The following is a 25,671-nucleotide window of genomic DNA, read 5'->3' on the forward strand; positions in this document are numbered from 1 at the left end:
CAGACCAATTTGGACTGGGTCTAACATTCCTTGAGTCCCTTTTGGATCATAGCCCATGGGACTAAGATCATTTTAGCCCAAAGATGCTTTTGGGAAACAGGACCAAGGCCTCTTAAAAAAAAAAAAAAGTTTATGCATGTTGGATTCGGGTAGGTTTTCACTGTGAAGACCTGAAGGCTGATGGGCTCAAAGCAACTCATTGGTATGTTTCATGATTTGGGCCGCATCTGCTTTGGTCCTCAGGTTACTTAAGGTTTTGGTCCGTCTGAGGGGGTCGGAGTTCGTTTTGGACGAGACACGCCTTCACAGACCATGACCCCTTTCAACAAAGGCGGGGCCTGAAGCGGGACACAGCTGTGATCCTCTTTATAAAGTCGTCAGCTCCGAAACCAGTCAGTTGGAAAACAGCATCAGTCCACTCATTCAAATAAATCAGTCGTAGTAGCTTCAGAGTACAGAAACAAAGAAACCCAGAGGTTGGATAAATAATTATACACTCCCATTTAATGTTTGATACAGTTAGCTGTATTCACGTTGCTTTGGCTGAACTCTATTGGAGTTGGATAACTGCGAAATCACATAGCGTGTAGTGTGTCACAACATCGTAGATAAAGTGAATATACTCATGTAAAAGGGGGCTGATGAGACTAGATTGTTGAGATTCCAATTGAACGGCCGACAGGAAGTAAACAAGTCACTGCAGGTTTCTGAGCCCTAACATCAGGTGACCAAGACGACACACGTGGCATAAATATTCAGAGAGCTGTAAAAAGACAGAGTCCACGTTAGATTCATCTCATTCATGTACTGTACTGTCACCAAACTCTTCAGCCTATACATATATATTCATATATCTCCAAAATATTAAAAAGTACTTAATATAAAAATACAGAAGAATTGTAAAAAATGAGCAAAACATTGAATTTTATATGAAAACCATGCAAGAAAGATTCCCCATTTAGTTAAATAGTAACTCTAAGATTCAGGAAAGCAAGGGAATGAAAGGGAAGTGGTCGGATGAGAGAAGCGCAGGCGAACTGCCACCCACTTGCTTTTCATGTAAACATTGTAGAGGTCCTTTAAACTTGGTTCGGCAGTGACGACTGAAGATTTTCTCCTTGCTTTTTGGTCGTGTTTGGAGTAAAGGGCCGGGAGGGGGAAGGGGAGAGGGTTGGGTGGGTCGAGGGGTCGGGGGTGAGAAAGTCCAAAAGGAAACCTCGATAACAATGAGATAAAAAACAATACAGACAACCTATAAAATATGGCTCTGAGTTACATAGAAAAAGCTCATCAGAGGGGAGAGGAAGAACCTAGTCATGACAAAAAGTTGGAAATATGGCAGTAGTAGCACATAGGTTGATGGCTGCTAGTCAGACTAAGAGGGGATTACACGCATCGCTGCTTCTGATTGGAAGATGATTCCTTCTTCTTTTAAGACAGTAATCTGCGGACAACGGCGGGCAGGAAGTACTGAGCGGCAGCGGGGACACACAGTGGATTTAACTCTACGGGATGACTGGTGACATCATCAGTCTCCCATAAACCTCAGTGTGGCCGCCACGCTGACGCCTGTCAATTAAACACAGCACAGCGGAGAGGGATGATGATGATCCAACACCTTCTCTGCTGCCGGCCGTGTGATGTCACTGATAGCCGATTTAGTTTCTGTTCCTACAATCCGACAAACGAGGGAACAGAACTGGTACTAAGATTTGTCTTAAACACAGACAGACAGTCCAGACCCTGTTCAGAGATCCATCAACTTCCTGTCTGTTGAGAACTGAACTTCCTGTACTTCCTGTGACCCAAAACAGACTCATCGATACTGGAGTCGTTCCTCTCTGGGCGCTCTGCGAACTGAGAGTCTCGATCTATCAGTCGATCTACGTTCAAACCCTTATCATCTGTGGTCATGAGCTCTGGCTGACAGGAGTCAGTTGAGGTGGTTTACCATCTGATCATTACGCCTCCCTGTAGGCTATACTGGACACGTCCAACTGGGAGGAAGCCTCTGGCCGACCCAGAACACACTGCATGGATTATACATCCTATCTGCTCTGGGAACACCTCAGGAAGAGCTTCAAGATGTGTCTGGGAAGAAGACAAGGTAACCTGAGGCTACCTTGCTTAATCACACGCAACTGCAACCCAGATCTAAATAAGCTGCGGCAAATGGACAGAACTCTAGGATTTTGTCTAGGAGGACGTTTATTTTGAAGAGACAAAGGGATGAATACTCGTCATCCTGTGGCAGTAGTGTTCAATCTGGAGTTTGTCACCTTCTAGCTGTGAAGATCCACGTGACATAAACTTTGTCATCTACGAGGACGGCACAGAGGGGCAGTGTTTAGCGGGGGTCGCCTCACAGTGACACGGTCACAGGTTGTCATTTTTGATTGGTCGTCATATTTCAAGCGGGCGGATCTTATCTAACATGAGCCTGTCGGAGGGGGGGAGGAGGAAGTAGATAAGAATGCAAGAAAAGTTGGGCGTTTGAGACCATGAATGATGAATGATATTCCTCCTCTCTGAAGTGTTCTGGTTTAGTTTCTGTCTATTTGTTCAACCAACGACGAGCTCAGTGTAGGGTTGTTAAAACGAGAAGAGGACTGGATTGGGCTGGTCCCAACCAGGCGACGAGTGGAGCGGCAGCTGAAAGATTTCAGGTTTCGTGTAAGACTGCATCCTTTCTGGTTGTTGAAAATTCATCGTATGTTGTGGCTTTGTGTTATCAGTGCTAACTCTGCTGCGATAAGAGCAAGAAAGGCTGAATGTGAGTATTCTACTTCGCTCGAGCCCCTTGCAACCCTGCACGGGTATGCATGGGTGAATCCCGTTCTCAAGGAACCACGGAATTTAAGACCGCACGCAGATTATTGAGACACCCACTGTAGTACAGAACTGCCCTGCCGCAGTTTCCTCTATAGCCCCGTTTCCACCACAGGAACTTTCCCCAGAGCTAAGAACCTTTTGAGGAACTCATTGACTGCAGGGACCAGGGTTCAAGTTCTTGGGACATTTTACGGGGCCTTTTAACACCCCAAAAAAAGCCCTGGTTGGAGGGTAGTACGGTGGAAACGCAGAAAACAGTGGGCTGAAGGAACCTTTTAGCTCCTTGAAAAGTAGTTCCCGGGACTAAAATCCCAGCTTTTGTGAGTATTGATGAGTCTGTTTTTGTCCTGTTGTGGTAACAGGAAGTTCAGTCCTAGAGACAGGAAGTTAAAGTTGCTCTGAACAGAAACTGATGCGGACTAACACAGATATGGTCGTCTAAACAGAATCCCAAATATTCATTCCTAAGTTGTCATGCGACTCAACACGTATGAAACATAACATGCATCCTACTAGAGCGGGAATCATGAACCACACTCTTGTTTCCTATCGACACTGTGGACGTACTGGGGGGGAGGGGCAGAGAGAACCAGGACCCTGTCTGGATGAGATGAGGTCAGAACCCCCACTGAGCAGAGAGCGAGCCATCTCTGGACGCCGCCACGTTAGATATTTTTGGGTAGCAAACATTCTGTCGTTCCACATGCAACACAGCTGATTAAAGAAAAACCAAACACATACAGACAAGATAAAGGGAAGAACATTTGTTTTTAACAGTTGAACCTTGAAGACTGTAGTGTCACACTCACAAGACATTCTCAGGCGTTTGAATCAACCATCAATTAACATTCGTTAGAGGTTTTAAAAACAAAAATAAAAACAGAAAAGGTTACATTTTTGCATTTGCCTAAAAATCTTCTGATCACCAAACCCGGCTGTTAGCTGTGTGGAGGAGCGGAAAGCGTTATGTACATGAGAATCACTGCACTCTTTGAAAAGTTCTGTGCTGTTTTTGAGAGCGTTGCGCAGGAATGAAGCGAGTACAGAACACGACATGCTGCTGCGAGTCCCGCAAAGATCGAACCCAACATAGTTTAAAAGCTTTTCAAAAAGGATCATCAAGTAAAAAATATACATGAATGGACAAAGACAGGCCTTCCGCAGTGGAGACTCTGGACTCCACCCTCTGATACATGTGTGGTGGTGGTGATGGGACAAACTTACAGGCAGAACGACGCCACAGTCAGTATGAGAAACACAATGTGGCAGGAATGACTGAGGGGGGGGGTGACGATGTGAAGCATGTGTGTGTGCAGGATGACGGGATGCAGAGTGACTTCCCTCCTCAGTGCGACAGTTCGGTTGGTGGGATGACAGATGATGTTGATAAAGAGGAGGGAGGAGGACGAGGAGGGAGGAGCTCAGATGGATGACTCGCAGCTGTGGGGGAAGGCGCCGGGCGGCTCTCCTCCTCCCCCCGCCCCAGAGGAGGAGGCGCTGGGGAGGGGGTCGATCTCGTCTCCGGTCTCCTCGATGATGGGTTTGCGAGCCTCCTCCTCGGATTGGGGGACGAACTCAGGATGGGCCATGAAGCTGTGGATGGAGCTACGGGACTCTGGGCTCTCCAGCCGCAGGGAGCTACGGAACGCGTTTACCACCTTAATCTGGAACAAAGAAAGAAAAGGGACGTCAGAGGACGAGCGCATCAACAGCTACAGGCCGTTCAGATCAAAGCGTGATGTCAAACAGGCAGCGGGGGCTGATGGGATACATGGTGGTCGTGCGTCTGAATCTGGGTAGGGGGGTGCAAAACCACAAAAACACAACGTTAACAAGTGAAACGGAGGTTGGCTGGACGAGAACACGGTGGCAGAACTAAAAATTCTACAAAACATCGACACAAAATAATAAAAAATAAAAGGTCAACACGATGTTGGAGGCAGCTGAGTGCAGGAAGACAAGCTTCAAGAAAAATCCACCAACAGGCGGCTGAAAGTGGAGGGGCATCAAATCACGACACACACACACAGCCGTATACTTCTATCTTTGTGAGGACAATCATTGATATAATGCATTCCTTAGCCCCTTACCCTAACCTTAACCATCACAACTAAATGCCTGACCCAACCCTTACCCTAACCTAAACCTAACTATAACCTGAACCTTCAAACAGGCCTTTGAACAGGTCTGAAGGTAAGGGCCGGCCAAAATGTCCTCACTTTCCAAAAATGTCTTCACTCTGAAGATCTAAAAACTCAAATTGGACCTCACCAAGATAGTTGTACAAGCACACATAAACACACACACACACACACACACACACACATGCATGCACGTGCAACCACGCACACACCCACACACACAAACACGCATGCACGTGCACCCACGTGCGCACACATACACACACACACACACACACACACACACACATACACACACACACACACACACACAGAGTCGGACACACTGACTGACTTTTATATCCCCAAATATTTAAATTCAAAGCAGATAAAGTCGAAGTCAGACACATTTTTTCCAAAACCTTAATCTGCTGCTATAACAGCGTCCACTCGTCTGGCTGCAGGGATTTGCTCCCATTCAGCCACAGGAACATTAGTGAGGTCCAGTCGGCGTTCCAGTCCAACCCAAAGGTGCTGGATGGGGTTGAGGTCGGGGCTCTGCGCAGACCAGTCAAGTTCTTCCACACCAAATTGGAAAAACAATTTCTTTAAAGAGCTGGCTTTGATCACGGGGGACATTGTCATGTTGAAACAGGAAAAGGTCTTCCCCAAACTGTTTGCTGGAGAATGAAGATTTATCTTCATAGGAAATAAGGGACCCAAACCAGGAAATACACACCCAGACCTAAAACAGGATGGACAGGATGTCCACATCCTTTAGCCCTTTATTATCTGGACACTTTTCCTGAACCTGCTCAACCCAAAATAAAAGTTCCGTCTGTGAGGGACGGACTCTTCTGTCCTCAGAGGGGACAGAAGTCCTCCCAATGCAGTGAACATGCAGTAAACATGACATCGCGAGAATCCAGCTGCCGTGCAAGGTGGCGCAAAACTATATACTACTGTACAATATATACTTCAGTGTGCAATTTCAGTGCAAGTTAATCAAATTTGGATGCATTAATAAGTATGTATAAATACCAAAAACCAGTTGACATGCAAGAACCTGTGACTTTTGGGGGTCTGAGCCCCGCTTTGGCATCTAGCGATTTAGCCTGGATGGTGTCACTAGTACAGAAAACTTTCAAACGATACCCGGCCCCAGTAAACAACACACACGCACACACTTGGGAAAAACAACAAACATATGCACACTGTTAAGTATTTATAATCACATTCAGAGCCAGAATCATTTTGTCCTCTAGCCGCTCTCTTCTCTCTGCCTTAAGTCGTTTCCTCTGTCATGAATCCACAGAGGCTGCAGCTGATCACACTGATTTATACGCACCAGCAGACACTCTTCATCATAATTAATAACCCTGCAGTTCAAAGCTCTCTATTACTGAACCGCAGGAGAGCTGCAGGCTGAGCACTGCAGCTTAGAGCATACATGCAACCATCATACACACACACACACACACCATCACACACGCCATCACACACACAAGTTAAAAAGCTCTTGGCTGTTAAACCATGAGAGACTTGCTGAGCCTGACAGATTTAACCCTGCTCAGGATTAACCCATAAAATTATCTTGGTGCCCAGGCTGTCGCCTCGGAGAAGAAGAAGAAAAAAAAAAAAACAACAAAGAAAATAGAGCAGGGTTTTTTCTCTCTCTGTCACGAATCAGAACGATTCACAGCTTCTTCCTCTTCTCGTCGGCCAACAAACTGTTCAGGCAGCAAGTCACATCAGGGTTAATAGACGCATGTTCAAGAGTTTAAATCTCCACAACATGCAGGAGGAGGAGGAGAGGCAGCAGGCCGAGAGGGAAGTGATGAAAGGTGATTAAAAAACGAGGAGAAGGAGATTAAGATGGAGAGTAAAAGCTGCAGCAGAGGAAGGTGATGTAGGAAGCACAGTGTGGATTTAAGAGATGGAAACACAGGTCAGGTGATCAGGTTGTCTGCAAGTTCCCTGTTAGAGCTTTTAGATGGTTTTGAGGTTAAGAATAAAGCTGAATAAAGTTTAGCTAGATTTTTCTTATTGTTAAGAAATCCCATGAAAAGACCAAAAACCAACGATGTGTTAAAACGTCTCTCAGTGCTCTCTGACTTCCCTGGTTTTAACATTTCTGGTTTTATTCAACATGTTAATTAGTGACCATGTCCTGACTCACTTAACGCACAGATGCAAAATTCATTTCCATCTTCTCATCTCTCACACAGAAAGTGTTTTCCCCAAAAATGTGGAACTATTCCTTTAAATATCTCGCCATGTACAGCTCTCACTACTTTAGTATCTTCAAGCTGAATCTCTTGGGGTCTTATTACTGCTTCATTATTGCTTTCCTACAGCTGTTTCTATGTTCTGTTTTAATTACTGTGGATGCAAACTGGGAATTTCTTGCTGTTGCTGCTTCACATTAAAAGCTCTCCACTGGAAAACCTTTTGGGAGGCTTTTATTGTGTAGCAGTTGTACACAATGGACTCTTCTTTTATTGACTATGTTGCATATTCTGTTTATTCTTAATGCTATGAAGCTTTGTACATCCCCCAGAATATATTTTGGCACATTCCTGCCGAGCTCTTCTGTATATTTATGTTTCTCGTCTATGCACCGATACACCAACGCAAATTACTTGTATGTGAAAATCTACTTGGCAATAAACCAGATTCTGATTCTGACAAGTAAGGGATAACGTACAGCGAGCCGGTCATTGTTGTGAAATAAACCCAGACAGAATCTCGCATCGCCCTGAAGGGGTTTATTTCACAACAATGACCCGCTGGCTTCACATTATCCCGCTTATTACATGGCAACTTACTTAAGAATAATATAATAATAATTTGACACAAAAATAGTCCTCCCGAGTCCTACATCAGAACTGTGCCCATAGCAACGGTCTGTTATACATAGCAACGGTCTGTTACACATAGCAACGGTCTGTTGTACATAGCAACGGTCTGTTACACATAGCAACGGTCTGTTATACATAGTAACGGTCTGTTATACATAGCAACGGTCTGTTACACATAGCAACGGTCTGCTATAAAGAATTAACAGACCGTAGAACGCCGTGATTGACCAATCAGAATCCAGTATTCAACAAAGTCGTGTAATACTGTAATGCAATTTAGCGGATTCTGAGATCAGTTTTAGTTTTGTCGGGGCTATTTTTAAATACAAATTAGCGTCATATTTGTTGCTATTTTGTCAGCGGATCAGTTTTAAATATTGTCAGCCAGCTCGGCTTGGTTCCCATTATAGAAATACGGTCCAAAACCAAAACTATAGAATAATGAATTACTAATTCTAATTGGATGCCGGCTTTACTGCTCAGTGGTTGTTTCAGTCGTTCCCGAAGTCAAACTGTAGGTGACAGTTAGTACAGAACAACCAGCTTGACCTCTTTTTGATTTTCCGTTCAGCTACGGCGGCTGTCACATGCCAACTACACTTCCTTTTACACTTCCTGTTACAATATTTACTCTAATCAACCAATCAGTCACATCGTGTTTTATGAGTTAGTTATTGATAATAAAAGTTAAGATAATCAGATATTTGAGATTAGTTGAGGATGTGCAGACAGCAGCTGATGACAGAAACAGTGTTTTAGTGTGGGCGAGTCATGCAGCGTTCATGCAGCTCAAACAGAGAAAAGAAGAAGAGAGTCCAGCCGGGTGAAGCGTGGTGTTAGCTGGCCTCCCAGCACCGACTCACTGCCTGCAGTGGAGGAGGAAGCAGCAGCAGCAGGGGGCGGAGCCCCGGCCGAGTTGGTGAGAGAGGAGGAGGAGCTAAGCCCTACGTGGGTGGGGCTAGAGAGAGTTTTGGCAGCAGTGGCGTCATTGTGCTGGCTGACGACGGACGGCTGGCGGCGCAGGGCACCGGGCACCGCCGCCTGGCCCGTCTGGAAGGTATAGACCACATCCATCTGAAGGAAGGACAGCCACAACACACCGTTAGATAGCAGAGAGACAGAGCCAGGGGAAAGGACAGAGGAAACAGGAAGGAAGAAAAGACTTGTCGAAAGGTTACAGAGGTTTTTTTTAAGAGGCTAGACAGTTTGACAGTTTTGGGGTTTTGAAGGTCAGTTATAATATTTCATGTCTACAGGGGAGCTTAGACAGAAGAGGAAGTCCTAACCTAACAGTATAGCAATCTGTTCTGCAGCGGAAAGACATTCTCATTAAGTTGATAGACACAGAAGAGCATGAGACAAAGACAAGATGAAGTGGACGAGGGAGAGATCAGGAGTGAGGAGGAAACTTTGAGAGGAAAAGGCATAAAGACAGAGAAAGCTGTGATTTCAGTGAAAGACAAAATGTGAAAACCCAGAAGAAGCTCTGATAGAACGGAGGGATGAAGGAAGGAACGCAACAGTGAATAAAGGGCTTTTGAATCGGACTGAAAGCACTTTGAGAGGAGAATGAGTAGAGAAAGAGGAGAAAATGTGTCACTCGGAGTGACTGATAAAGTTTCGGCAGCGAGGTGCTGCTTGTACCAATTATTCCCCCACTGTGTTTGACTGTCGAGGCGTTGAGCGGCATAACGCTGCCCACCAGGATTAGAGAGGAGGAGGACAGGAAGAGGAGCGTGGAGAGATAAGAACCTAATTAGCTTGCAGCCTTTCGTTGCCTCCCCCTCCATCCCCTCATCCTCCCATCCTCCCATCCCAGGAGGATGACAGACTGATATTACAGATACACAGACATGAAGAGAAAAGAGAGAGCTTCCTCTTTTCTCTACAGCATGTCTGATGGCGGAGAGACAGGAGAGCTTTATTTCTGTTTCTCCTCGCATCACTTCCTTCTTTCACGACGCCCTGCGGATTCGCGGAGGTCAGGTGAAGGTTATTTTCTGACACACCGCTAATCAGAATCAGTGTTTCCACCTCCATGCCTGCACCAGCCTGTCCATTTAGCAGCTTCTGATCATGGCACATGACTTTAATCAGCAGGTGGAGTTGCAAAGGTGTCATTGAATTGTAGATACTTAAATTTCCATTTTTTCAGAGCGCTCTCAGGACTACAAATGTTGTTTTCTAAACTACTGTTTCAAGGTCAAGAATGAGCTTTAAACTGATGCTTTTACTTGGCCACTTGGGGGAAGCGAAAACAAGTTGTGAATAATCAGAATCAGAAATACTTTATTGATCCCCGGAGGGAAATTAGAGTTGCTCTTGTATAAACATAAAGAAATGTAAGAAGATAGAAATAAAGGAGTATGTAACATCTACATTATGTACATAATGCTACAATATAAACACAATATATGTAAAGAAATATAAAAATAATAAAATGAGAATATAAGAAATATGAAATATGTACAAATATTTGATTTCATTCTGATTCTGAATTGTTTTTTTTGGGGCCACTTGGGGGCCGTGAAAACAAGTTGTGAATTTAACATTAACATATCATCATCTTTTACGTTGATATGGCAAACTTTATGACCAACAGCTGCTTTTCTCCACATCCAGCAGGAGCAACATAGTTGTGTTTTTGTGTCCACCTGATGAATGTAAGTCCAATATTCTCTTTTAGCTCTGTTTTTGGTCTCTACCAACTCCTGAGGGAAATATCTGTCTCTTTAACTGCTAAATGCTCCACTATGTTCACCAGCTAGTCTCTAACTGTGTCTGTCTGCTGTTTGTTGCTGAGCAGGTAGCGTACAGCAGGTTTTTACCAGGTGGCAACCTCCGGTGCTGAGATATGTAGCCACACGGAAGTGCCAAAAATTGCAGTTCCTCAAATGGCCACTTGAGGCTGGCTCCAAAAGGGAGTCAATCCCCATAGACCTTCATGTTAAAACGCAGTTTTGTGGCAGAAATAAACATGTTTGTTGGTATACAAAACGGTTTTGGTCTCTATAGCTAATTTCCCCATTCACAACAACTGTACGGCGGGTGAATTTTTATATAACTCACTCATTTAAATTATATTAGCATAGCTCCCACCCTCCTGTTCCCCCCTCACGTTAACACTTTTAGCTTTGTCAGCACTGTTGCCCTTTGCTTTCACTGTAAGCGCTGTTAGCTACGAGCCACTGACTCAGCTATTGCCATGTTGAGAGCTGTGCAGAGGCAATGCAAATGCCAATCTCGAATTTAGCACCTTTAAAGTTAGGCATAATTGAGGACGAGGCCGCTTTGAATGACAGGCGTCAGGTCGCTAGCCGCTAGCGGTCTGCTGTAGCTGCCTGCTGTGGCCGGAAACGATTCTATGAGAGCGGTGAGAGTGAACCAAAACAGAAGAGTTGAGGGCCGGACAGATATACAATCAGTTGAGACTATAAAAAGCAGAGGAGAGCTGCAGATTCAGGTGATTTGACTGTTATTATAGATAAAGATTAAAGCCACTTTGCATAGAAAGTAAATATGATTGTTGCAGCCAGATGATGTTACTGTTAAGAAACCGTTGTATGGTTGCATCTGGAAAGGAAAACATCTGGAACAAATATAAAGACGCCAGAAAAAAGTCTGTTAGTTTGAGTCTTTTCAGAGTCAAACAGAAAAACTCAAGAGGACAAAGCAGAAGAAGATATATCAGTTATTATTAATTCAGATGTGTTTATCCTGCGGCCACAGTAAGTACAAGTTCGTCCACTGCTGAGAGGAAAGCACCTGACCTCTCTGACTGTGTGTGTGTGAGCAGAGCGTTGGCTGCTGTTACTGTACTGTAGGTGGGTGTTAGCGTCGAGGCTAATGAACCCCATAGGGACCGAATAGGACTGCCTGTGGACATGCTAATGCTCAGTGAGTGTAGATTATGTATCCTGTAGGAGGAGGAGAACACGCACGCACACACACACACACACACACACACACACACACACACACACACACACACACACACACAGCAGAGTCCCAGACTGCGAGATGAGTCACAGGGGAGGACGGCGCTGTGAAGGTGCTGCTGTTTACCTCCAACACCGACAGACTGAAGAATAAAAATATCCAAAGAGCTTTTTGTCCCACGCTGCATGTCGCCTTTAATTTCTGTACTGAAGCTCTGCAGCAGAGTGTGAAATTAACAGGACAGCAATTGCAGTGTGTGTGTGTGTGTGTGTTAAATATCTCCAGTTTAACCTCCACTGTGTTTTAATTAGAGCTGTCTTCGACCAAAGAAATTCTTAGTCGACTAACATTCATTGGATTTTGTCGAGTTGATTTAATCGACCTATCTGTAAAACTGAAAAGAATCACACAAAATCACCACGTTAACGTGTTTTCCAGAGATATGCTCATAACTTTCTTGGAAATGAGTCATTCAGCATGAAAAAAAGCATAAAAAAACGACTAATCGAATAAAGAAATTTTAGTCGACTGAGACCAAAACGACCGGTTAGTCGACTAAAAAGAGGGATGCAGCCTTGGTTTTAATTTACCACAAACACGTGGCTGAACATGTTGAATGTTGAGGACGGTTTCAACATGAAGCTCCAGTCAGAGACACAAATAACCAGTAAGCTCGTCTGAACTGGATTTTAAATATGATGAAAGAGTTTATCGGCTTCATTTCAGAGACAGATGTGAGCAGCAGATATACAAGGTGAACAACACCCAAAAAATGTGTATGTCACGTAGGGTTGTAACTGTATACCGGTATCAAGGTATACCGTGGTATATCAGGGAATGAAAATAGCACCTGCCAAATACAGGGTAAATATTACCTGTGGCAGCGAACAATTTGGCAGAAAAACTAGCTGCCACCATGGCAGCTAGTTTTCCTTTAAGTATTATTTAATTTTGGATCTTTTAGAGATGTGTGTTTCAAATCTGAATCCTTTCGAATCCCTTATTGAATCACCTTAGGTAGTTTGTTTGGTGGTAAATGAGGACATCTCTCAACATGAACACCTAAACCACAGAGATTCTAGTGTGCTGAAGGATGTAGTGCTTTGATATTCCCGATCCCGGTGTCTGTTGGGTCGGACCATCATCGGGTTGAAATCCTGTAGTCTGACCCCTGAATTATGAGTGAAGATTACAATCCAAGCAGGATATTTTGTTATAACTTTGACCTCATGAGTTTTTCTTGAACATGACCGTTGATAGTATCCAAGATAAAAAACATTAAATCTGCTACTTTTTCAGGTCGTAATAATTACTAAAATATATATATTTTTGTGCCTTCAATATGTTTACCCGTTTCTGCATTTTTAGTCCAAAAAAATTTTTAAAAAACAAACCCATAATGGCGTTAAAGCTAATTATCTAAACAAGATAAATGTTTGTAGTAAATTAAGTCTCTCCTCAGTGTCTTGATGAAACACAGTTATTTACCTCACTTTGATTTAGCAGAGGTTTGTTTGATTTTGTGAGGATGAAGACGAGGAAGAGGAGGGTGCAGCTGAATTTGATTTAAAGTTTGTTTTGCAGTTGACAGCGATAAGAAATGTACCTGAACAGTGTCTCGCTTTTAAGCAACAATTCAACTGAGACAAATGACAACAAACAAAAAAATAATCAAAAATAAGTCAAATTGTTCTTCCAGAGCCTCCTCCATCACCATGGCAACTGATGTTTTCTGCAGCTCTCATGACACAACAGATATTTGAGTCACCACCTTGGAAGCTTGATATCAGAAAAAGCTTAAAACGAGAAGTAAAGTTAGACTTGGGGGTGTGCTGGGAGTCATAGCGCCGCGGTCGTACCTGCGTCTGGATGCGGTTCAGACCTCTGAACCAGAGGATCTGGCCTCTCCTCAGCTCCATCTCGGCGTGATCGATCTCATCGGCACCCTCCGTCAGGTCCTCCTCATGGATCTCCTCCTTCTTGGTGCCGTGACCCGCCTCCTTCAGGAACTTCAGGTGGTGGGTGGGGATTGCGGAGACCAGCTGAGATTAAAATAATCAAAACATTGTTTTTTGTTAAATCCCTCTGCTGATGTTACACATAAGGTCAGTTTACTGGTCATGGATCATTCTACGCAGCCTGTGAAAAAAGTTGTGGGGTTTGGGGATGATCATTTATAATAAAAAGCCTGCGTGACAAACTGGAGGAGTGAAGTTTGAAAGACGTGGGTGTTTACCAGGCAGGGGTTTCACAAAAAGATGCTGTCTAGTTGCATTATGTGTTCAGTCGTAAGGCAAAACGTGTCGGGTCCGCCTTCTCTGTTTGTTTGTAAGCCCTGACAAAGACCTAAAGTTGTCGAAACATGTTGGCTTTTTAAATTATTTAGCCACTACAATAAATGCTTTTTAATATATTCTCATCCTTGTCGCTACTTTTTTGATATTTTGGAGTGCCTGGGTTGCCTTCCTGTTTATCCAGAATGGATACACTGCTGTGCAGCATTCGAATGTTGATTTAGAAGTCGTACGTCAACGTTATAAATTAATTTTGAACTATTCCAGCCCTATACAGCCCTAATAAAGTCTCTTTATAGAAGTGCAATGTTAAATCACTGGAGTGCCCCTTTAAAAGCGGTGATGATCAACATCATGAAGGAAGTTTTTCATGAATTTCAGGCGAAGTTTGATAACTTAGATTTGTGATAAAAAAACATGAAAGCTCATTTATTTTTTAACAATTAAAATCCTAACAGATCAAATCCTATTTTGGTCATTTTTTTTTACATATTACTTGCAAAATTCTTTATCAACAAGCGATCGTTCCTTAAAGCTGAACTGAAGCTTGATTTTAACAGACCTCAAAACAAAAAGGACAAGATTATATTTAACCCTGTTTTGTTCATTTATTTCCATTTCTATTATTATATTTACATATCATATCTTATTATTAATCAAATAGACATGTGATGTAGTGGTGTATTGACTTTACTCTACATCATAATGTATTACCTGTATTGTTGTTTGTTCATAGTTCAATTAAAAAGAAGAGGAGGAGAGACAAACCGAGCCTCCTGCTCCAGCTGCACATCAACTTTTTATATTTCTGTCTCCTTCTCTCTCTGCTAGAAACAAAATACCTCTAAAATAAATCACAGACCTCAGATCAGTCTGTTTCTGTCAGCATCTTCCTGTCTCTCTGTTGTCAGTCTCTGCCCTCCAACTGAACCCACCAGGCTTCTTGTGACTGAACTTTTTTTTTTCCTATGTAATGTATGCTTTCTAAGCTGGCGTGTGTGTGTGTGTGTGTGTACATGTTAACAGGATCATGCATTTGATGGTGTGTTTGTGTGTATCCACAGAGGGACTGACACGCTGGGTTTGTTTTCCCTGGGTGCTCGTAAACAGGAGTCGCGCTGCTTTCATGTGCTGGGCTCATTACCATGGCGATGGTCGCGATGGCAACGCTGCAGCAGCGCAAGTGTGACAGGCAACAGTTTGCTGCCACAGACCTCATGTATCCACCTCTTCATCTCCTCCTCAGTACATGTTGTTTATTGTCAGAGCTCAAGCTGATTTTTCACATTCGGCTCTGATGCCGGACTAAACACCTGTGGTTCTGATTCTGGTCTCACCTGTCCCCACAGCAGCTCTCCCACACCGATAAACACACACCACAGCCACTGGTCGATGGTCAGAGCCGTGCAGGAGAACGGCTTCCCTCCGAACTGAACGATGACGATCTGAGGAAGAAGAGAAACATACGGGACGTGTTAGCTGAGTGCAGGATCAGTCTTAAAGGATTAGTTCTCTATATTTGTCTTATTGTAAACAAATCCCATGTTTAGACCCAGACTAACAATGAATTAATCCAGTATTATTTGTGTATCCAAAGCCTGATATATCTTCTTCCTCTGTGCCATAGAGCTCCATTGATTCATCACCATGAACACACACTCTGTAGTTTATTTTGACTCAATCCCACATACACCGTCCTGCTGCCACAGATACTCACTAGAACACCAAATGTGGATTAATCCACCGCTGAAAATAGTCCCCAACAAATGCTCTATTTCCTCCTGTTTGAGTGACGATTCTTAAAATCTACAGAAACCAGCTGTTTTAGGAAATTACTGAGCATTCTTTTTAAATTAACCTATATATTTATGAGCTGTTTTTTAAGATGTATGTCTTCAATAGGAACCAAAGGGCTTGTGGAGAAGTTTGTGCCAAAACTCTCTGCACCAAATGTAGAGGTAAAAAGCCAAGAAAATCCTTGTTGATTGTCAAACTAACTTCAGCCAGGCAATTATGGACTAATATCAGCCTGGCAAAACTTGCTATAACTTACTTACTTAGTTTTTACAACTTGTAAAACAGACACATCTTATCTCGTGATCAGTTTACTTCATTAAATACAAGTGACCCCCTTCCTCCCTCCCTCCCTTTACTGTATATCAATGATCTCATTTTATAATTTTTACATTTTAATTTGAATCTATGCATCTATAAAAGAAAAAGGTTGGAAATCATGGCATTAGATGATGATGTATGTGGTCATGATGATGATGATGATGATGATGATGGAGTTACCTGCAGGACGAAGGTCCCCAGCACGACGCTGCAGAAGATGGGGTTCCTGTAGATGCCCTCGAACACGTTCCTCTCTCCGTGGATCTTCCTGGCGTTGATTTCGTTGAAGAGCTGCATCATGACGAACACGTTGAACACGATGGTGTAGTGCTCCGTTGGCGGTGAGTGCAGGGGAGTGTTGCGTCCGCTATCGATGTCGAAAATGGTCTCGCCTGGGAAACAAACAAATAGTACAAATCTTAATATCCACAAAATTCCTCTAAAATGGATTCGAATACAGAACAAACTGAGGTTACTCGTCTGGTTTCTCCAGCTGGATTTCTCCCTTTGAATGTTGTTAGTTGCGTTGAACTCACCAGCGAAGAGCAGGGTGAAGATGATGACGAGCTGGTACACAGCGTGACCCAGGATGTTCTTCATCATGGTCCTGGAGATGAGAGGCTTGTTGCGGCCGTACGGTCTACGTAGCAGCAGAGACTCGGTGGGCGGCTCGGTGGCCAGAGCAAGGGACGCCAGGGTGTCCATGATGAGGTTGACCCAGAGCATCTGGACGGCCTTCAGGGGGGAGTCCTGCAGGAGGAAAAGGAGGAAGAGGAAGAGGAGGAGGAGGAGAGGTCAGGTGTTTAATTTACAGGAAGGAGTGGAAATCTCAGCGAGCAAGCAGACAATAGGAAAATATAAGCAACAACCAATAACACGTCTCTATCTCTGCACATTTTGAGCTCTCTATGTCGATATAATTGGCTCATTCTAAGCTTACGAAACCACAAAGATTCTTATTATATAAAGAAAAGACACTTATTATACTGTATATTATATTTAATTTCTGCCAATAGATCCCCCTAGTTGTTACACACTGGCTCTTTAAATAATTCTCAACTTGCACAAACGCCTCAGTTCACCTCAGTTCTTCAACAGCGGTCCTACTTTATATGAAATTTCGCCACCTCTAAAATTCACTTCACATTCAGTCCGAACACACTTTGAGAGCGTCACCTCATGACGACGTGTCTGCAGCCCCTGGACCCCGGCCAGGCCAACACAGAGAGATTCAAAGACATGTTTGTACAGTACATGTGAGCTGAATGAAGCACAATGTTACTGCATATTGTGGCTGCTGGGTCCATCCAAGAGCATAATTTCCACTGGTATTGATGGACATTGTTGATGCCATATATATATATATATATACAGTATATGTACATACAGAATATAGATATAATCAGTTTACCATCTTTTAATGATCTGTGCCAACATGTCAGTGGCCTAACAGAGACAGAGACCAAGCGCTGGATGATCAGTGACTATCAACACAGCGCAGAGACCACAGACCTGCTGAGCCCCTGTTATATTATAGGATTATGATGGTGACGTGTTGCCATGGTTTCAGGCTGTTTCTTAGCCTACTTTGTGCTCTCTACTCTGTAGCCGAGTTAGTTATCTGTCCTGCCAGCTGTGAGCCTTTCAATTAATACACAGCCGCAAGTTACTTTTTTTATTGTGTCAGGAGTTTAGTTTCCTGATTAGAGGCACATTATGAAACAAAAAAAATGTGACACGGCCGCCTCGCCTCCTCACAGTGCTCTGACGGTCACATCAAAAAATCTGAAAATGACTCGCCTTCTCTTGTTTCTGCGGAGATTTGATCAAAAAGACATTTACAGAATAACCATCAAGCCACAAGCTTCAGTTCATGTTCAATCATTAAAATCCACAGAGAAGGTAGAAATACTGAGCGCAGCCAACATGTTACACAATTCCTCATTTGTTCTCAATGTGAATGAGATCCATTCAAACGTGTGCATCCTGAATCAGGTTGAATCAGCTGACTGATGGCAGGAACATGGAATATTTAATCCTGGTGATATTAAAGCATTAACGCTGTGGAGGAAAATATAACTTTTATACAGAACATCTCAAATGTAGGAAGCCAGACTGAGCTCACAACTCATCCATTAGTTTAAAAATTCAATAAGCGGGAAGGTCAAATAATGTAAATTTCCTGTTCTAGTACAGAGACTTTTTTTGTCTTTAAATGTGTCTATAAGTGTGCAGCAGCCTTCAGCCTACCTGTGTGATGCATGCGCCGGTGAACGCCACGATCACGGCCACCACGTTGACGGTCAGCTGGAACTGCAGGAACTTGGAGATGCTGTCGTAGACGTTTCTTCCCCACATGACGGCCTTGACGATGCTGGTGAAGTTGTCGTCGGTCAGGATGATGTCAGACGCCTCCTTTGCCACATCTGTGCCGGCGATTCCCTGACAAGAAGAATGATGAAGAGGGGGGGATCAGATCCTGGTTTCTGATTTCAGACGGAAACTCAGAATAACCAGTTAGCAGCTTCTTCCTCTGTGACATAGAGTTCCATTGTTGTCCAAAAACTATTAAAAACATACATCAACATACATCGTCCTGCTGCCCCAAATACTCGCTAGAGCACTACATATGGATTAATCCGCCGTTGAAAATAGTCCTCAACAAATGCACTATTTCCTCCTCTTTGAGTAGCGGTTGCTAAATATTACAGTGATTGGCTGTTTTTTAATAAATTACCGGTGGGCGACCTCCAGGTCTGAAAAGTGAAGCCAATGCTGAAGTGCCTTAAACTTGCATTCTTTCTAACAGCCAGCAGGGGGCGACTCCTCTGGTTGCAAAAAGAAGTCTGATTGTATAGAAGTCTATGAGAAAATGACCCTACTTCTCACTTGATTTATTACCTCAGTAAACATTGTAAACATGAGTTCATGGTCTCAGTCGCTAGTTTCAAGTCTTCTTCAATACAGCATGATGTTCATTTAGTAAATTATGGTTCCATTTAGAGTCAAATAGACCATAAAGCAGGGTATGCTTTAGGGCGTAGCTACTTTGTGATTGACAGGTCACTACCGCGGCGTTGTCCGGTCTGAGAGCTGTCCGTGTTTTTGTATTAGAACTTTAACCCTTTCACAGTGTGTTTTCAGTTCATGAAAATTAATTTTAACATTTTGGTAACCTAAAAATGTCTTCTTCAGCGTTTGGTTATACTTAGCTCCACCCTCTCGTGTCACTTCTGGTTGCAAAAAAAAGATGGCGACAGCCAAAACGCTGAACTCGAGGCTTCAAAACGGAAGTCCACAAACCAATGGGTGACGTTACAGTGACACTTCTTACTGTATATAGAGTCCATGGAAATAACTGAGTCTTTTAAAATGAAACTATATTTTTGTGAGCTGTTATTAAAGATTTACATCTTCAGAGGAAACCAGTGAGCTTGGGGCTGAATGCCACAGACGACAAGTAGGAATGTACTGAGAGATGGACTAACACAACGTTTTGGTCTTCTCAATGTGATTTGTTGACAATAATAAAAATACAATAATAAAGCCAGACTGAACCTCTAACTGATGGCATGGCACATCTTATGTCAGTATGAATTTAAATGGAGGAATCAGCGCATGAGCTGCAGCATCTAACAAGCATCACTGGATAACAAAGAGCTCAAACTTCAAACAGTATCTGCTGGTCAAAAGCTCAAACAAACAACAACAATAATCTGTGGTTTTTGATTGGAGTATTATCTGCTCCACCAATCAAATACCCATTTCTGCAAGATAAATCAGAGGGGTCACGAAATGATTAATAAGGTAGGGAAAATATTTCTGCAACACAAATCTGGGAGGGGAATTTCATTCTTTGGTTGAACTGTGACTCAGACGTAAACAAACTGTAGACTGTTAATAAAGATGGACGACATGACAGCTCCCCAAAAGTGAAGCCAAAACATCCTGATCACCCCCTGGTGGCTGGCTGCAGTATAGGACATAAAGCGTCAAATACATTTTTCAGCTCAGATGTGACACCAGGTCGTCTCTTTCTAAACCTAAAACAGAGGTCCAGCTGGAGCACAGTTTCATGAGCAACTGATTATTTTTCGTGGTGTTTAACGTGACTGCAGGAGAGAGCTGCTGTTAACTCAGCAGTATTATTCTTCTCCTGCAAAGCAGTATGACATGCACGAGGGAGAGGAGAGGGACAGACCAGCTGAAGGTTAAAATTTAATGATGACAAAAAAAGCAATACTGGAGGCTCGTTTTTACCCAGTTAGAACAACCTGCCCAGGGGCCTCTGGTTAAAAGGATAATGCAGCTTAAGTGTACAAAGCTTTAAGTGACAATACTGTTAACCAGTGTTGTGTTAATGGTGACCATAAAGAAGCTGGGATGTGAGTCACTGTGTCTCTCTGCAGAGTCGGACACTCCCAGACAGACGGAGGTGGATCGCTCTCTGTTTTCCAGCTGAACAGGTGATAATTGAACTGGGACACTGGGTGTGAACTGAAAATATTCAAAATGGGACACATTAAGACTGAAAGGTCACTGGTTTAAATCCCCAGACTGCCTCTGCGGTGTGTTTAGGAACAGTAACTATTGCCAGCACGGCAGCTGCTCAGCAGCCCTCTGGTGTTCAGATGACTTTCCCCAGTTAACAAAGGTCAGAACAACACACAGAGGAGGCAGCTGATGTTACTGAGCTCATACACAGGCTCAGCACTGTGCTTTTCATTTCTCCGTATCGGCTATAGTGTCAGCTGATCGTTTGTTCAGTGTAACTCTTTGTGCTCAGCTGGGAGAAACGACACACTGTGAATATTTCCCGATCAGCAGCAGCTGAAACATTCATTGATGATAAACACTGTGACTGTGAGTAGAGCTGCTTCACGTTTCAATCTCTCTCTCTTTATTTCAGCAGTATTTCTCAGGTGAACCGAGTGCTGCTGCGGCGTTAATCCCTCTGAACGATCAGAGCCCACGAACCCGTGATTTACAGGATTAATCACAGTCACTAAATGTTTAGATGGGCATGTCATATATTATTATTATTTAAAGGCCCTGACACACCAAGCCAACGGTCGTCCGTCGGACAGTTTGGGGCCGTCGGTAAGCGTCCGTCGGCCTAGTTTTTTCGGTGTGTCCCGCACCGTCGGCCGGTGTCGGAGTTTTTTTCAGCCGATATTGCATGTTGAATTGCCGGCGGAACCCGTCGGTGAGAGAAATCACTCTGATTGGCTGTTCAGCTTATGCGAATCAGTGCATGAGAAGAAAAACGGAAGTGAGGAAAGCAAGCAAACGTAAAGTCAAGACGGCACACAGAAGGCTCTTCTCATTTTTCATCTTCATCTCATCTGATCATTACAATACACAGATATTTTCACAGCAACATGGCCATCTGTAATGAAGCTAAGTGGTGAGTGAGAGTGGTGTGAAATAGTCAGCAGACGCTGCTTCGTTTCATGTACGTATCATAACAACGGCTTGTATATCCGCAGTCCTAAGTCTTCCGGTTTCCCTTTTTTGAATGACTAATACAGACTACCGCCGCCTGCTGGCATGGAGAGTTATTTCATCTTACGCAGGCGCAGAACGTCCGTGTTAACTGGCCGTCGGCTGTAGTCTTAGAGGTGTGTTTGGGTGCAACTAGTCGGCCAAAACAAATGGGACGTGAGGCGATGCAACAGACGGCCTTCGTCACCGCTAGTTCTCTGATGTCGGGTTGGTGTGTCCCCAGCTTTAGACTATGTTGGGCATCATTTGTGAGCATGTGTGTGTTTTATGTTCTGGGACAGTTTTTATGATGACAAAAACTCTTATTGTACAGAAATGAATGAACCTATAGATTCCAGGAATGGAAAAAAATACATCCAAAAGAAACATACCAGCATGGATTGTAAAATATTTAGTAGTAATATAAAGTACTGTATATGCAAATTGTACTAAAAAGGATAAAACTCTCTGATGTGGTCTTTTTAAGGGCTGAGATCAGGGATCAGGTTTGTTAGCTAATTTATGGTTAGCTGTCTGTGACCAGGCTGTACAGTAAAGGCCTTTCCACACCAAGTTGGTATTTTTCACCTTGTGTCAATGACGTTTACACACCGACTCCGAAACCTCTGTGCGTCATAAAGTTTTCAGAACAGGTTTGATTTTCTGCATTTTTTCGCATCCGTCAAAAGCCAAAAGAGGGTTGTTTGACCACTCAGAGCCACCGTACATGCAAACGTCATCATCCAAAATGACATCATATAAGCTCATTCACTTCGTTCATTCATCTTCCAGCAAAGCACTTTACAACAAAGTAAAGAAAACAGATATGCAGAATTTAAAGATAGGCTGTGGTAGGTGATTGCAGAACAGCTTGGAATCGGGGATGATTGGAAAAAAAAAGGATGTAGAAAAGATTAGACAGTAGTGACTGTGCTCTCGGCAGTTCAACAATAGCTTCTTGCTAATGTCATTCATTCATTAGCCCTGTTTGTTTCTGTGCCTAAGGATTTTTTACCGGATGACGTATAAAAAAAACACAGAAAAATACGGACTTGTGCAAAGACCTTTAGACTGATATTATCGACTAAATGTTAGACAGACATAAACCAAAACAATAAAAGAGAGAATTAGTCTCCCTCTCTGTATGCTGGTCTTTGGAAAATAAGCGCAGTATCTTGGCGGCAGAGTGGGACCCCGCTGTGCTGATGAGCATCCAGGCTGTATGTATTGATTTATTTTTCCATTTCACAGCTAACTTAATGAATCCATGGCATGAAACTCGAGAGTTATTGTGGATGACGTTTAGAGAAAATAACCTTTTTTCATGGCTGCATTAGAAATATAATTAACTCAAAAGGTTTTTTTCTTTTTGGTAATGATGCGGAGCAAACTGGAGCAGCAGATGAATGAAGCAGTGGAAGGAAAAACGTGACGAAAAATGAAAAAGTGGTTACCATGGCGAAGCCAACGTCAGCTTTCTTGAGGGCGGGGCCGTCGTTGGTACCGTCCCCTGTCACTGCCACCACCTGTCGGGTTTCAAGCACCGTGCTGTCGATGATTCCTGGTCAACAACAAGAACAATTCTCCATTTCAATGAGTGAGAACAAATTCATTTAAAAACACAAACATGTCACGACTATTTACTGTGGAATTAGAGATCAACCAACATCAGATTTGCCATAAAACTACATTAATCTCATCTGGTACACAAGGACAAATATATATGTAATCAGCAGTAAAACATGCTAAACAGTATACATCATATAATACTGAACCCACCTTTGACCAGAGTGTGTTTGTCTGTCGGTGAGGAACGAGCCAGAACGCGCAATTTGGGCCAAACTTTATCCAGGCGCTCTTGTTCCACCTAGAAATGAAAAAACAAGAAAATTGTTTTAATTTTTTCAAACAACATTATGTAACAAATACTGGGACAATTACAATCTCCTGCCTGTGTAATGGAAGCATAAAACTTTAATGAATCTAAAGACAACCCTCCGATAACCCACCGCTTTACTTGTACATTTTGAAGTATTACTTCATAGTGTACTGGAGAAGCTTTTATTTTGGGACACAAAACAGTAATTCCTTTACAGCGGAGGAAAAATAGTCTGGGCTTCATCTCACAAATGTGAAGACTCTCAGCAACCAGCTACTAATCAAACCAGATTAAACCATAAAACCACAAGGGATGTAGGTTGTATTCCTCCGCCATCCAATCAAGTTGATCCACGTCTGTTCAAAATGCCATCACTTCATGATTTTATCCTGTTAGACATTTGTGTGAATTGTCATAATTAGCATATGAATTCTTGATTTATGGCCAAAATCGTGTTTTGTGGTGTCACAGTGACCTCGCCCGTTGACCACCAAAATCTAATCAGTTCATTCTTGAGTCCAAGTGGACATTTGTGCCAAATCTGAAGAAATTCACTCCAGGCATTCCTGAGATATCACGTTTACAAGAATGAGACAGACGGACGAGCAAACTGAAAACATAATGCCGGCCACAGCTATCTCCGGCGCTGCCCATGTTGCTCTGTGTCTGCTGGATGTGCCAATACGTTTGGGACTTGACAAGCCAAAAACACATCAATGCTGTGAATTTTGGAATCATCCTGTGGTCAAAACTTCATGTAGCTTCAGGTAAGATTTTATTACATACTTGTAGGCTGTGGTAAACTTCAGTGAAACATTTCTGCGCTCGTCTCACCTCTCCCTGGTCGTTTCTGATCTGCTGGTTGAACTCTTTGCCCTCCATACACAGGAAGTCCTCGCCGGGCAGCAGAATGCCACACTTGGTTGCGATGGCGCGGGCCGTGTTGATGTTGTCTCCAGTAACCATACGTACAGTGATGCCTGCGCGCTGGCACTTAGTGATAGCCTCAGGTACCTGGAAGAGTGACAGAGAGAAACGTCATGAAAGCTGAAAGATGAGCACACACGTTCAGAAGGTCAGAGAAACTCTCTTCCTGATCTAAACATCGGTGTAAAGGTGATTGAAAGGAAAGCTCGCTCATCTTCAAACCAAGTCTGTCTGATGGTCAGATTTTTAGTTGGATTTGTTTTTCTGAAGTAAAACTAAAACAGATCCAGAATCACATCTTCAGACGCCAACATGTGGGACTACTAGACCTGCAACAGCAGCAGCAGCTTCTACACCGGAGCTGTTCTTTATCCTAACTGAGACCTCATTCATCTCAAATAATAGAGTGCATAAAAAGAGATAGAGGCAGTCATCTGTGAGCAGTCCATGGTGACAAACAGAAAGCTGTTGGCTACTTCCCTCTCTCAACAGGTGGCACAGCTGGCATTTGACGGAGACCAACAGGAGTTCTGTGTTTGCTTACAAACACAAACACAAATCGTATGTTTGATTCACTCAGAGGGGAGCCTTGACCTGAGGGAAGGGGTGAGTAGTGCCATTATGATAAACATTTTCCAGAAAGTGAGATGGTTGAAGAATCTGGTAAACTTTAAGAGCAACACACATCTGCTGAGATACTCTGTCTGTATACAAAAAGAGTTTGGATGGTGGTGTCTTTTTAAATCACCTTTCCAAAAGCAAAATCACAAGAGTGTAAGGACTGGATGAAACAATGTGTTCCACAGCCAAAAGTTCATATCATATCATTAGCTAACTGCATTATTCTGTGGGGTTACAAGTTACGTAAAAAAACAAAAAAACAGTTCAGGTCGGGAACATGTTAGCAGCTCTCTGTCCTGATCTTCATTAGATTTAGGTTACATTCTTCATCCGTTAGTCCTCGTCCTACTTAAAGCCTTTTCTCTCGCAAAAGTAAAACATATTAGTTAAACAATCGAACATGGTTATGTTGGCACAAAATAATATTTTAATTGCATTTTATGTATAATACTGCACTACAATACCAAGGCTATAATATAATACTAGCTCTGCACTGCAGTACAAGATCAATTCTGTTCCGTGGATCATCAGCTGCTGAGGATGCTGACTTTTCACTGCTCGCAAAACTTGTGAACTCCGATCAAACTGTCAAACTAGCG

General features: G+C 43.1%; 1 protein-coding gene across 7 annotated transcripts in view; it reads right to left on the minus strand.

Annotated features, from left to right (window-relative positions):
• Positions 1-477: 477 nt before the first annotated feature.
• The window catches only part of LOC119494790 (plasma membrane calcium-transporting ATPase 1-like), a 116,716-nt gene continuing 91,522 nt past the window's right edge, over positions 478-25,671 (minus strand). For 4 of the 7 annotated variants that reach the window (XM_037780962.1, XM_037780928.1, XM_037780945.1 and 1 more), the window contains 9 exons: positions 24,359-24,538; positions 23,425-23,512; positions 23,100-23,206; positions 18,412-18,603; positions 16,698-16,911; positions 16,342-16,553; positions 15,384-15,491; positions 13,612-13,794; positions 478-4,496 (listed from right to left, as the gene is read on the minus strand). In XM_037780962.1, coding sequence (XP_037636890.1) covers positions 4,254-4,496; positions 13,612-13,794; positions 15,384-15,491; positions 16,342-16,553; positions 16,698-16,911; positions 18,412-18,603; positions 23,100-23,206; positions 23,425-23,512; positions 24,359-24,538 — 1,527 coding nt within the window. In that variant the 3' untranslated portion in view covers positions 478-4,253. Of the gene's footprint in view, positions 4,497-8,676; positions 8,888-13,611; positions 13,795-15,383; positions 15,492-16,341; positions 16,554-16,697; positions 16,912-18,411; positions 18,604-23,099; positions 23,207-23,424; positions 23,513-24,358; positions 24,539-25,671 lie in introns of all 7 variants that reach the window. The other 3 variants (XM_037780971.1, XM_037780954.1, XM_037780981.1) reach the window with 2 other exon arrangements.

This window comes from Sebastes umbrosus, chromosome 1 (genome assembly GCF_015220745.1).
Source record: "Sebastes umbrosus isolate fSebUmb1 chromosome 1, fSebUmb1.pri, whole genome shotgun sequence".
Classification (NCBI taxonomy): domain Eukaryota; kingdom Metazoa; phylum Chordata; class Actinopteri; order Perciformes; family Sebastidae; genus Sebastes; species Sebastes umbrosus.